General features: G+C 37.5%; 1 protein-coding gene across 1 annotated transcript in view; it reads left to right on the forward strand.

The window, feature by feature from the left end:
* The first annotated feature begins 2,018 nt into the window (after positions 1-2,018).
* The window catches only part of LOC144437311 (retinoblastoma-like protein 1), a 107,662-nt gene continuing 94,434 nt past the window's right edge, over positions 2,019-15,246 (forward strand). The window contains exons 1-3 of the mRNA XM_078126234.1: positions 2,019-2,204; positions 2,420-2,556; positions 2,948-3,148. Of these exons, the coding sequence (XP_077982360.1) occupies positions 2,067-2,204; positions 2,420-2,556; positions 2,948-3,148 (476 nt within the window). The 5' untranslated portion in view covers positions 2,019-2,066. The remainder of the gene's footprint in view (positions 2,205-2,419; positions 2,557-2,947; positions 3,149-15,246) is intronic.

Below are 15,246 nucleotides of genomic sequence, written 5' to 3' on the forward strand. Positions count from 1 at the left end.
AGTCAAAAAGTTGTTATATTTAGTCTGTAGACCTGGAAAACAACAAACTATGAAATATCACTCGCCCCTATCCGATTCCAAGAACCTCCCTAACACAGATTCATCCGGAGATTCATTCGTTCTCGGGGCACACAATTTTAGAGAATGATTACCATAGAAAATCGAAAGTGTAGAAAGATGAAATTAAACCACTGTATAGAGTATTTTAGACTCTCTCACAGCCCTTTGAGCTTTGCATTACTGTGAAATTAAAGCTAAACAAATTATTTTGTATGTATCGGCACCATGTACATAACGGATGATAACGTACTCCATGACTTGAATATCCTTGTACCTCTATCATGCATGGTCGATGAGGGCGCACAAAATTTGACATGTTAAAAAAAAAAGCTTTAGAGAGCAGTCTTTTAGTCCTTGAATTTCAAAAATCTCCGGGGATGGGAGGGGGAACCCGTACCCACCCCCAAATTGGCTCCCCCAAACTTTGATTCAACTAATACCACCTAATTTCAAATTTTACTAGCTACTTTGGGAATAAACTGCATCCATTGTCATCCCTTCCTCTTGAAATATGCTACATCCATCATGTTATAAGGAAATTCAAATTCAAAATAAAGTTTGATATTGTATGTATGTATGTATGTATGTATGTATGTATGTATGTATGTATGTGTGTGTGTGTGTGTGTGTGTGCGTGCGTGCGTATGTGTGTGTGTGTGTGTGTGCGTGCGTGCGTGCGTGCGTGCGTATGTATGTATGTATGTATGTATGTATGTATGTATGTACGTACGTACGTACGTACGTATGTATTCATATGTATACATGTGTGTGTATGTGGTGTTTCAATGGAACACTCAACCTCAATTTGTATAATGTTTGTAGCGCCATTAACATTATTGTAAAGTGGTGAGGGGGGGGGGTATGAAAAAAATTTGTGGCAAGGAGGTGGTTACGAAAATATTTTAAGCAAGGTAGTGGGGTCACTCAAATTTTGTGGATTTTCCAAGCAATTCCCCCCCCCCCCCTAGTCTATCAGCTAGCCCTCGGATGTTCTTCCGATAAAATACGACACACAGCCGAACAACGCTATCGAGGATGTTCGGGCAGGCCCTCATATGCGAACTTCGTTCGCTTATAGTTATAGCATCGAAAGAAAGCCCGAACGTCTAGCAGCAAGACTACCCCCCCCCCCCCCCGCTCGTAAATAATGACGGCTCCCTTTATTATGATGTATGCGAAACCAAATTAATTTACCAGTTTTGTAGTGGAAAGTTTTGATTCGACACTGACCACTCGAATAAACCGTTCCTGAGATCTGACAAACTATATATACTACTATTACAATGTGATTCTTCGACTAAGTACTCAAGCTGAACTTGAACCTTTTGAAATTTGCATATTTATTTTCTCTTTGCCGTCTGATGAAAATACTAGATGATCGTTTGGCCTGGTGTTGGTACAATATTATGTAAATGTTTGTGTCTTGTACAATTTGTAAATGGGTAGATTTGGAGAAGAAGACAGGTATGCATAAGTTGAAGTTGGCGGGAATGTCGCATGCCATACTATACTAGTACTACTACTAGCTGAGTAAAATATTTATAATATATGTACAAGTGTATACATCTCCAGTCGTGCCAAACGCCCCCTAGTGATAAGCATGCCAACGCTTTGATTGACAATAGCAATTAACATGGCGCCGCCTACAACTGGCGTTTGGCCAAGCAACGACCGAAATATTTGTCTTTGTATGATATATTCATCCGCACTGTCGATCAACATATCAATACTACATCTAAAATTGAACATCGATACCTATACTTAGGTAAATAGTTATAAGTGTGGCATTTATAATTACTCTGGTATATAAATAGTGAAAATATTGGGTAGTTATTTTTACGAAGTCCACGTTTTTGCACTACTTTTGCGGACGTATAAAAAGTTCCAACCGACTGACTCTCAAATTTTCGCGCCATTTTCTGGTGGAATTGTAACCTAAAATTATTCGCGATAAGACGGCCATTGTTAATTTCTGTGCGAAATTGGAGCGAAATCTGGCCGTCAAGATGCCACCCTCCGACTCAGAAAACTCCGATCCACGATCGAGATTTGAGGAATTATGTAGGGATTTAAATATGGATAAAACGGCGGCAGATGAAGCCTGGCAAGCGTACGAGAATATCAGTACAAACTATACGTTGGAGGTAACGTATTGACTCCTACGCTGAATTTTAAATGCCCGTTGTTTGTACCCTTTAAGTTTAAGTAACTTCTTTACATAACCATATTGATAAATGCCATACGTATGTAATATGTCACAATAACATATTGTACTATGAGTTTCACATAGCTGTATTTTTCAGTTCGATTATTATTTCACGATCGGCGAAAAATATAGAAGTCGTATTTTTTTTTTCAGGGAGACGATCTCCATTGGTTAGCGTGTGCTCTGTATGTCTCCTGTAGGAAATGTGTTGTGCCGACTGTCGGAAGCAGCGAAGCAGTGGAAGGAAATTGTGTCTCTCTTACTCGACTACTGAGATCAGCCAAATTGAGGTAGGTTTGTAACCGAGTTTCGAATGGAGCATCGAAAATTGGTTTAAATGGCCGGCCAACAACGGTCATCACGCATTGTTTGTCACATATATGGAACGTAAACAGCGCGTGTTTATATTTATGTAAGGATTGATATGATGTTGTTGATCCATAGGAATATATCTAATTCAAAATGTTTTATTAGATATTATATTACCATACGGTATTTGGAAACCAATTACAACATATAACGAAATCTTTTCGTGATATGCGAATGCGGAAGTGAAAGGACATTCCTGATTGAGGGCACAAAGGGATCTCACGAACATCTACCCTCCACACACAAACATATGTGCTTATGCTTCCTTGAACAGGTTTGCTACATATTACTCTATTTTTATCGTTTCACCAGTTTGATACAATTTTTCAATAAAATGAAGAAATGGGAGGACATGGCAAACTTATCTCAAGAATTCCGCGATAAAGTTGATCGTTTGGAGCGTGATTTTGCCGTTTCTACAGTTATTTTCAAGAAATTCGAACCTATCTTTATGGACTTATTCAGAAGCCCTGCTGAGGATCAGCCGCGACACCCAAGAGGTCGCAAACAGAGGTAGGTTAATTCAATGAGCAATATCAAATCAAGTAGGAATATTGGTAGTAAAAACTGGAACATGGGAAAATTTAAAAAATCGAACTCACATGAACGAAATCTACAATGTAATTACATTTTAAGTGCAACCACATCTTGAAAAGGGGCATTGTTATTTATAGTAGGAATGGTAGTTTTGAAAGGTGGATGTAAATTGGTGGCAACATACATTCTTGTCACAACAAGACCATCTCTTTCAGTTGTCTGGACAACTGATGTAACTACTGTTAATGTGTAAAATAAACTACTGAGTGTACACATGATGATGCAGCATGCTATAAATAGAAAGTGAAGTGAATGCATCCCAATCACACTGACTTACTGAATTAAAAACAAGTTATCAAGTTTAAGATAGAATACTTTAATTCAGTAATCTTTCAGTGTTTGTACAATTTATGAAAAGTTGTTTGAAATGAAAATACCAGTCTTGCTCAAACAAGAGAGATATGCAAGTCAAAACTATCTTTAAGTTGAGGTCAGAGGTCAAAATGTTGCTGTGTATGGATACATACACGTTGTGTTGGTCAGTGTATATTTGGTGATGAATAACTAGTTTGTTGACAAGGTAGCATTGATCCGTGTATATTTGGTGATGAATAACTAGTTTGTTGACAAGGTGGCATTGATCCGTGTATATTTGGTGATGGATAACTAGTTTGTTGACAAGGTGGCATTGGTCGTTGTATATTTGGTGATGAATAACTAGTTTGTTGACAAAGTGGCATTGGTCCGTGTATATTTGGTGATGAATAACTAGTTTGTTGACAAGGTGGCATTGGTCCCCTTGTATATTTGGTGATGAATAACTAGTTTGTTGACAAGGTGGCATTGGTCCGTGTATATTTGGTGATGAATAACTAGTTTGTTGACAAGGTGGCATTGGTCCCCTTGTATATTTGGTGATAAATAACTAGTTTGTTGACAAGGTGGCATTGGTCCGTGTATATTTGGTGATGAATAACTAGTTTGTTGACAAGGTGGCATTGGTCCCCTTGTATATTTGGTGATGGATAACTAGTTTGTTGACAAGGTGGCATTGGTCCGTGTTTATTTGGTGATGAATAAATAGTTTGTTGACAAGGTGGCATTGGTCCGTGTTTATTTGGTGATGAATAACTAGTTTGTTGACAAGGTGGCATTGGTCCCCTTGTATATTTGGTGATGAATAACTAGTTTGTTGACAAGGTGGCATTGGTCCCCTTGTATATTTGGTGATGAATAACTAGTTTGTTGACAAGGTGGCATTGGTCCGTGTTTATTTGGTGATGAATAACTAGTTTGTTGACAAGGTGGCATTGGTCCCCTTGTATATTTGGTGATGAATAACTAGTTTGTTGACAAGGTGGCATTGGTCCGTGTTTATTTGGTGATGAATAACTAGTTTGTTGACAAGGTGGCATTGGTCCCCTTGTATATTTGGTGATGAATAACTAGTTTGTTGACAAGGTGGCATTGGTCCGTGTTTATTTGGTGATGAATAACTAGTTTGTTGACAAGGTGGCATTGGTCCCCTTGTATATTTGGTGATGGATAACTAGTTTGTTGACAAGGTGGCATTGGTCCTTGTATATTTGGTGATGAATAACTAGTTTGTTGACAAGGTGGCATTGGTCCCCTTGTATATTTGGTGATGGATAACTAGTTTGTTGACAAGGTGGCATTGGTCGTTGTATATTTGGTGATGAATAACTAGTTTGTTGACAAGGTGGCATTGGTCCGTGTATATTTGGTGATGAATAACTAGTTTGTTGACAAGGTGGCATTGGTCCGTGTATATTTGGTGATGAATAACTAGTTTGTTGACAAGGTGGCATTGGTCCTTGTATATTTGGTGATGGATAACTAGTTTGTTGACAAGGTGGCATTGGTCCGTGTATATTTGGTGATGAATAACTAGTTTGTTGACAAGGTGGCATTGGTCCTTGCATATTTGGTGATGGATAACTAGTTTGTTGACAAGGTGGCATTGGTCCTTGTATATTTGGTGATGGATAACTAGTTTGTTGACAAGGTGGCATTGGTCCTTGTATATTTGGTTATGAATAACTAGTTTGTTGACAAGGTGGCATTGGTCCTTGTATATTTGGTGATGAATAACTAGTTTGTTGACAAGGTGGCATTGGTCCTTGTATATTTGGTGATGAATAACTAGTTTGTTGACAAGGTGGCATTGGTCCTTGTATATTTGGTGATGAATAACTAGTTTGTTGACAAGGTGGCATTGGTCCGTGTTTATTTGGTGATGAATAACTAGTTTGTTGACAAGGTGGCATTGGTCCCCTTGTATATTTGGTGATGGATAACTAGTTTGTTGACAAGGTGGCATTGGTCCTTGTATATTTGGTGATGAATAACTAGTTTGTTGACAAGGTGGCATTGGTCCCCTTGTATATTTGGTGATGGATAACTAGTTTGTTGACAAGGTGGCATTGGTCGTTGTATATTTGGTGATGAATAACTAGTTTGTTGACAAGGTGGCATTGGTCCGTGTATATTTGGTGATGAATAACTAGTTTGTTGACAAGGTGGCATTGGTCCGTGTATATTTGGTGATGAATAACTAGTTTGTTGACAAGGTGGCATTGGTCCTTGTATATTTGGTGATGGATAACTAGTTTGTTGACAAGGTGGCATTGGTCCGTGTATATTTGGTGATGAATAACTAGTTTGTTGACAAGGTGGCATTGGTCCTTGCATATTTGGTGATGGATAACTAGTTTGTTGACAAGGTGGCATTGGTCCTTGTATATTTGGTGATGGATAACTAGTTTGTTGACAAGGTGGCATTGGTCCTTGTATATTTGGTTATGAATAACTAGTTTGTTGACAAGGTGGCATTGGTCCTTGTATATTTGGTGATGAATAACTAGTTTGTTGACAAGGTGGCATTGGTCCTTCAGGGCTCGAAATTCGTTTTTTTTCTTGGTAGCCCAGGTGGGCTACCATCATTTAAATTTGGTAGCCCGAGAGCAGTGACTGGTAGCCCATATGCATGCATTCCTAAATTAATGGTGTTTGTGTATATATGTAACTATACGATGTATTGAATTCGATGATTGATTGAATAACTTGAGAGGTCACGTTAACACGTTATGTGTGTGTATTTCACGCCATATTTGACATTGGGGATGCAATTTTTTCCATGTATGTGTCTCTGGGGACGTGTCATAAACGTAAACAGGGGACATGTGAGGCTTATTATTAGCAAAAAACGTACGGTTATCCAGGGCGGTTATCATTGGAAATGAAAAACAAGACATCTAGTCGCAGTTCTTATTGTAACTATTAGCTAAATCTCTTGGTGCAGTGTGACCTGTAAAATATGATTCAACGTATGGAAAACGTATAAACAGTTTCATTAGCCCCATGGCCATTTCCTGATGTGGAGACTACGTCTTGGGTAGTTTAGAAACTATGTGCTATTATCATTATCTATCCACGTGATTGGTTACTTATTAACAGACGGGTTAGACAGGTTTTGTATCAATACATGACGGCCATTACGGCAAAGCCCCTTCCATTCATGGGCGAAGAGATAATCAAACATAGTCTAAAACCACATCGCAGACAGTCCATGCTGAAAACTTCACTCAGATAAATTCAAACCATCATGTCGATCACCATTTCATTCTCACTAAAACTTCAACTTTCTTTTAAACTTTGCTACTACTACTAGATCGAATGCATTACGTGAATTTACCATTCACCACTGCATGCTCAATGGGGTTGCGTGAGCGTGGTTTACACACGGAATGTTTCAGGCATCGTTCAAGAATAAACGAATCTGTAGGACAGGTGTATACCAAGTTAACAGTTCTCATCAGCAGCATGAGATTTTATCAAACACCATTAAAACTGTGTCTCTGTCAAGTTGAAAGTTAAAGCTGTCATAATAATTGAATTTAGTTCCTGTAGTGCTGTACCGACTGTACTCTGACTCCGAGAAGAGCCCGAAGGGTTCGGGCCGGAGAGCATATTTCCAGAGAGTGATTACCATGGAAAATTGAAAGTACAGAAAGATAACATTAAATCGCTATACAGAATATTGTTGCATATAAATGTTTTGTTGTGACATTTTGGAAGTACAAGCTGTGTATCCGATGTACGGAAGAATGACGTGTACAGCAGCCTGAGCAGGTGTACATGTATTTCATGTACATTTGATATACATCGTACATGTAGTGTGGATGCAAATTTGGAAAAGACGCACTGATTTTGACGCTAATTTTGGCGAGAACACGTCCCACAGGACTGCGACCTCGGAGGCCCCGGACCGGGAATGCGTCGGAATCAGGCTGTCACAGTTTCATTCAAAACTTGGTAGCCCAACGGGGCTACCACTCACATAATTTGGTAGCCCAGAGACAAACATTGGTAGTCTGTGGACGCGGGACTACCGCGAATTTCGAGCCCTGTCCTTGTATATTTGGTGATGAATAACTAGTTTGTTGACAAGGTGGCATTGGTCCTTGTATATTTGGTGATGAATAACTAGTTTGTTGACAAGGTGGCATTGGTCCTTGTATATTTGGTGATGAATAACTAGTTTGTTGACAAGGTGGCATTGGTCCTTGTATATTTGGTGATGAATAACTAGTTTGTTGACAAGGTGGCATTGGTCCTTGTATATTTGGTGATGAATGACTAGTTTGCTGACAAGGTGGCATTGGTCCCCTTGTATATTTGGTGATGAATAACTAGTTTGTTGACAAGGTGGCATTGATCCTTGTATATTTGGTGATGAATAACTAGTTTGTTGACAAGGTGGCATTGGTCCTTGTATATTTGGTGATGAATAACTAGTTTGTTGACAAGGTGGCATTGGTCCGTGTATATTTGGTGATAAATAACTAGTTTGTTGACAAGGTGGCATTGGTCCCCTTGTATATTTGGTGATGAATAACTAGTTTGTTGACAAGGTGGCATTGGTTCCCCTTGTATATTTGGTGATGAATAACTAGTTTGTTGACAAGGTGGCATTGGTTCCCCTTGTATATTTGGTGATGAATAACTAGTTTGTTGACAAGGTGGCATTGATCCTTGTATATTTGGTGATGAATAACTAGTTTGTTGACAAGGTGGCATTGGTCCGTGTATATTTGGTGATGAATAACTAGTTTGTTGACAAGGTGGCATTGGTCCTTGTATATTTGGTGATGAATAACTAGTTTGTTGACAAGGTGGCATTGATTCGTGTATATTTGGTGATGGATAAATAGTTTGTTGACAAGGTGGCATTGGTCCATGTATATCTGGTGATGAATAACTAGTTTGTTGACAAGGTGGCATTGGTCCTTGTATATTTGGTGATGAATAACTAGTTTGTTGACAAGGTGGCATTGATTCGTGTATATTTGGTGATGGATAAATAGTTTGTTGACAAGGTGGCATTGGTCCATGTATATTTGGTGATGAATAACTAGTTTGTTGACAAGGTGGCATTGGTCCCCTTGTATATTTGGTGATGAATAACTAGTTTGTTGACAAGATGGCATTGATTCGTGTATATTTGGTGATGGATAAATAGTTTGTTGACAAGGTGGCATTGGTCCATGTATATTTGGTGATGAATAACTAGTTTGTTGACAAGGTGGCATTGGTCCGTGTATATTTGGTGATGAATAACTAGTTTGTTGACAAGGTGGCATTGGTCCATGTATATTTGGTGATGAATAACTAGTTTGTTGACAAGGTGGCATTGGTCCTTGTATATTTGGTGATGGATAACTAGTTTGTTGACAAGGTGGCATTGATCCTTGTATATTTGGTGATGAATAACTAGTTTGTTGACAAGGTGGCATTGGTCCGCGTATATTTGGTGATGAATGACTAGTTTGTTGACAAGGTGGCATTGGTCCGTGTATATTTGGTGATGAATAAATAGTTTGTTGACAAGGTGGCATTGGTCCTTGTATATTTGGTGATGAATAACTAGTTTGTTGACAAGGTGGCATTGGTCCTTGTATATTTGGTGATGAATAACTAGTTTGTTGACAAGGTGGCATTGGTCCTTGTATATTTGGTGATGGATAACTAGTTTGTTGACAAGGTGGCATTGTCCTTGTATATTTGGTGATGGATAAATAGTTTGTTGACAAGGTGGCATTGGTCCTTGTATATTTGGTGATGAATAACTAGTTTGTTGACAAGGTGGCATTGGTCCTTGTATATTTGGTGATGAATAACTAGTTTGTTGACAAGGTGGCATTGGTCCGTGTATATTTGGTGATGAATAACTAGTTTGTTGACAAGGTGGCATTGGTCCGTGTATATTTGGTGATGAATAACTAGTTTGTTATCAAGGTGGCATTGGTTCGTGTATATTTAGTGATGAATAACTGGTTTGTTGACAAGGTGGCATTGTCCGTGTATATTTGGTGATGAATAACTAGTTTGTTGACAAGGTGGCATTGGTTCGTGTATATTTAGTGATGAATAACTAGTTTGCTGACAAGGTGGCATTGGTCCTTGTATATTTGGTGATGAATAACTAGTTTGTTGACAAGGTGGCATTGGTCCTTGTATATTTGGTGATGAATAACTAGTTTGTTGACAAGGTGGCATTGGTCCCCGTACCTGACCCATCCTTTTATTTATTGTTGAATGGTTTATTCCATGATGTCATCTTGAAGAGTAGGCATGTCCCATGTCCAACGAGGAGACACAGCATGAGTAGTCTTGTTCAATGTCCAACAAGCAGACACAACATATCTAAGTCTGTTTGATATAGGTTCACAAGTGTTGTTGCGTGATCAGAGTAGTGATATCAAGAAATCGAATTGTATCAAACTAATTGTATCATCGTTGGGTGCAATGTATTTACTTGAGATAAGAAGCACAGGAATTCTCCCCCCCCCCCACCCATACCCGACCAATCCTTTCATGTTGAATGGTTTATTCCATGACATCATCTTGAAGAGTACGCATGTGGAACGAGGAGACACAAGACAAAGAAACTCTTATTGCGACACGCTAAAGCTTGTGTCTGTTTTCGAATGTTGTGGCTGGTTTCATAAATCGTACCAGTTTCTTAAAACCCAATCATAGTGGGGACTATGTCATTCTCAATGGTTCGATAGTTTTTTGACCAAAAATCACATTTTTTGACCCAAATCACACACCTGTAATGTGATCATTTTGATTTGAACAATTTCCCAACTAGACACCCAAGGTAATGGACCCACCAAATATCATGGCTATCGGTTCAGCGGTTTTTGACTTTAAGTTGTTTACACACACACACACACACACACACACACACAGACAGACAGACACCGGGCGATCCCTATAGCACTACTGAACCTCAGTTCAGTTGTGCTAAAAAATCTTTTCCCATTCATATAAATAAAAAGAACATCAAAATTAATAAAAATAAAAGAAATTAAAGAGCTTATAGTTTATTTTTAATGAATGACTTTCAAGTTTACAAGACGAAACCAGCAACTAAAATTTAACTGATAGCTAGCCTAGAGCTGCATGGATCAACCATGTGTAGTATGTGTTGTGTTGTGTTGTGTGTATAAAACATGTTTGCCAACATCGTCAAAGCTGTGTAACAACTGTCAATCTTCTTCCTGAAATGTTTACATCGTGAATTATGTTAAAGTTTTGAAAATCGTTGATGTGAACAAATTTCTGCGTATTCAAGTTTGCTGAATAATAACAATAATAATAATAATAATAATTTATTGTTTAAAGACCACTACACAAACATGTCTCAGCGGTCTGAACATTACAAAACGAGAAAGACTTCCAAAAGTAGAGAGGCCGGGAGTTCAGGTGGACGCACTAGAATTGACATACAACCACCAATAACCAAGTGCAGTTCAATGTTGAATATCTAAAAACTAGGCATTATATTGATTGAAAAACACATGAAGTAATAAAGAAAATCAAGGGCTTTTAGAAAATGTTACTTTTGTTTGTGTTGTTTAATTACTTACTTTGGAATTATAAATTTAAAATGCACCAAAATCCGGGTCGCCGGCGGTAAATTTAAACATGACTTATTTTTTTCATGCCTAACTTCTAACGTATTTTCATCAGTGAGCCAATCAGAATATTCGTTACATCGACCACTTATTAGAAAGCTGAGATCTCAGGGTTTGTCACGAGATCCGAAGTTATTTCACATACAGGGGGCGTTGTATATTGTCGACACGTTGAAAAGTTTACCCAAAATTTTTTACCTGGTCACGAGTCAAAACTTTCTGATTTTAGACTTTGGTACATAGTTCAATGTTATTTCTTTTAGATTTTTGTATATATAATGTCAAATTTACGAGAGCTCACTGATTAATCAAGCGTATTTGTAGGTAATGCAGATCGAAAATTCGAGTACGCTCCGGAGTGTGGACTTGTGGGTAATTTTCAACATGGCGGTGCCCACAGATTTGAACTTCCGGTATAATCAAAGTGTGTTTATCACGTAAAACAATATTCAATCGACACAAATTTGCGTTTTTCTATCGTGGTTACATTTTCTTATTTCAACATAATGACCACTCTATCATTTGTAGTGTTATTAAATACGATTTTATGCTCTGAAAATGAACGGTTGTAATGTCATCGTCTGCTATGTATTTGTATATATACTAACATACAAAGCAGCAAGCTGTCGTCTGCTCCATATGTAGAGGCTTGCCTATGTTTTATGTTGATGTTCCCAAATTTCATGGCATGCTTATCAAATCAACATCCGTTCAATATTGCTCATTCAGAATGACAGGATAAAATTGTGCTGTCATATATTTCAAAATAAATATCTAAAACAAAATATTGAGATAACATTTTATACTTGACACAATCAATGATCATACTTTATTATTACTAATACTATGGCATGGTCAGTGATGTCAAAAACATGTACTGAAAGTAACTTGTAACATAGGACAGTGAAGATCTATTTTTCTTGAGTGAGTCAATTTATGATTTTCTTACTTGTAAAGGCCAGTGAACATTCTATAACAATATCTACATTCAGACCATGAACTTGCGATTGAAGATATAAGGAGATAGTGATACATCATTTATCTGTGCTGCTTCTACATTAATCAGATGTGACTCATGAACATGAACTTATAATTTATTAGTACATGATATTGGATATTCTGAACTTGAGTCCTGAATTTGAAAGAAGTTACTCAAATCCTACAGTGATTGGTCCATATACATGTCAAAAACATGTACTGAAAGTAACTTGTAACATAGGACAGTGAAGATCTATTTTTCTAGAGTGAGTCAATTTATGATTTTCTTAGTGACTTGTAAAGGCCAGTGAACATTACTATTGTATACAGGGTCTTGTCATATCACAACTGCACATGACCATATTGGTGATTGTATGTAAATAGTTTTTTGGCCAAAAGTATGGTTTATATTACATTGAAATGCAATATAAGTGGCAAAAGTGAAATAAGCACACAAGTAGCTTTAATTTGATATATTAGTTGGCACTATCTTTTCCGAAAATATGTCGGATCGGTTTTCGGCCATATTGGAATCCAACATGGCCGCCATCGCGAGCACGCGCGATGTGTGATTTTACAATACAGTGATGCGTATCTGGTAGAACTTTCATCATGCAAAATTTCATACTAAAACATGTTTCTTTTTGTAAATTAGAGCAAATTAACCAATAATTTTAGCTAAAACTACCTTTTTTTGTACCATTGTTCCCTATTACATAACATAGCAATGTATTTCCAGACAATTGATCAATAATTGACTATTGAAAGTACTGTAAAACAGTAACGGTACATCCGATTTAAAAAATTTTAAAAATGTTATGATTCAAAAGTTGAATTCTTTAAAACTGGAATAATAAAAAAGAGCAACAACAACAAAAATCTAGCATAAGAACACAATGCATAATTTAAAAGCGTCTCTAAGAACAAACTGGATTTAAAAATTAGTTATCAATTTAAAAAACATCAGCAATAGCATTGTCGGAAAATATCTCAAGTAGTTGAAGCTCAAGCGGTAAACTATTCCATAGTTTAGGAACATACACACTGAAAGCCCTGTCACCATACGTTTTAGAAGTTTGTTTTCCATGATCTTTAATAGAGAAAGGATTCCGCCTGATTCCAACACTCTTTCTCGTATTATGTAATGGATGATCGACACTGATAAGTTCGGACAAGTAGTTCGACGCTACTTTTCCGTGACGGATAATTTTGAAGATAATACAAAGAATTTTATAACGAACTCTCTGTTCGACTGGCAGCCAATGTAAATCCTTCAGCACTGGATTCACATCAGTCTCACTCGATTGACTCACCCTTCACTATTCCGTTTTGAAAAGACACCCTGCCAGAATCAAGTGCCACATAGTACAGCAATGGCGCGAGATTGCCTGTTTGGCGATTTTAGTAACTTTTACTGGTCCTTACAGAAAGTTACTAGACTCGGGATAGCGGGCCAGCGTGTATGTCGAACCCTGCAATGACATTTGGGATGTAAGTAATTAATGTATTCAGTAATTCATAGCCCAAAATTCATAACATGAATGACGTTTTTCTTTCACATTTCATTTTAAATATTAAACTTAAAAATAAATTAGATCATATAGTGTACCTAACCTTAGAGGTTAAATTTAGTTTGTAATTTGTTTCACACTAAATATGCTTAAATTCAGATGACGAATCCAAAGCTCAAATTGTCTGACCGGTGATTGTATAGCTAGCTAGCTACAGTTGGATTATACATCCTGTGGAATGGTTCTGCATCATCTCTCTTTGTCAAACAGAGACACTCGTGCACACCAATGTCAATTTTGTCTTCTTGTTATTCTCAGAATTTTTCATAATTCAATTATGCTATCATAAATATTAAGGAGTTCACAATATTGGAGAAGCATAAAATTTAGTATGATGAACCATAACACACTTAGTAAGTAGACTTTACATCACAATGGTTGCCAATCCAATTGATTTCGATGTGCGGCTACATTACATTATGTTCTGAAATTGTTACTGTTTACTTCACTGTGACATATCAGTCATTCAAAACATGTTATTTGTTTCATTTTTGTGCTCTTAATTATTATGCTGTTTCCAGTCATCCAACACTCATAGTTTCCCTGGACCTATTATGTATCGTCAGAGATTTTTATCAGTGTGTTTTGTTTTTTACAACATTTACAGTAAATATTAGACATGGTTTTAGGTGTAGGGTTTGGCTGAGTTAAATCTGCCCAGGGCGCTAAAGTGAGTAAGTACGGTACTTGTATTCAAGGATGTATTTCGAGTCAAATTCAGTCGAAATATCCAAAGACAGTAACATAATTAATATCATAGACCAAGTTACTATCGATTGCGTTGACCCGTCCCGTTTGAGGGAACTAGACACATCGTGATAACTGTGGTCTTCACAACATTATTTTGCATAAATTTCACCAGTGGGATCTGTAAGTGGGGTTTCAATGATATCGGCACTGCGGGAAATGTAAACACTTCTCTGTACCATAACAAAGCGTCATCGATACTGCTATAACTTCCATGTTTTGATTGTCGCACTACCACAGTGATGAACACGTTTTAGCGGATTTCACAGTCATTCATGTTTCAACTATCACTTGAAAACATCTACAAATCTGTTTGGAATTACTAAACTATTGCTGAATAATTATTTCAGGCGATCAAATTTTTTGGTTTTCACGTTAAACAGAAGTTCCTGAAATCAAAAGACTTTTTACAGTTTGTTTTGTCGTCCCGACTATAGTATAAATGATGATACTTGGACGCACACGTCAACCAATTTCTTCCGACTTGGGTTATACACGTAAACCGACTGCCAAAGCAAGGGGTTACACTGTACATGTAATATTGCAGACATTATTTGTTTTCTTGTACCAGTTATCACGATGTGTCTAGTTCCCTCAAACGGGACGGGTCAACGCAATCGATACTACAAGAGCTGTTAATTACTTCCGCCATGTTGAGATTGGATTTTGTGAGCGAAAAACGCACATAAAATACTCTTCAATGTCATGCATTCAAAATGGCAGGCTTGATAAACTCTAGGCTAATAGACATGTGTGGAACTAAGTCTGGCAG

This window comes from Glandiceps talaboti, chromosome 7, assembly GCF_964340395.1.
Source record: "Glandiceps talaboti chromosome 7, keGlaTala1.1, whole genome shotgun sequence".
Classification (NCBI taxonomy): Eukaryota; Metazoa; Hemichordata; class Enteropneusta; family Spengelidae; genus Glandiceps; species Glandiceps talaboti.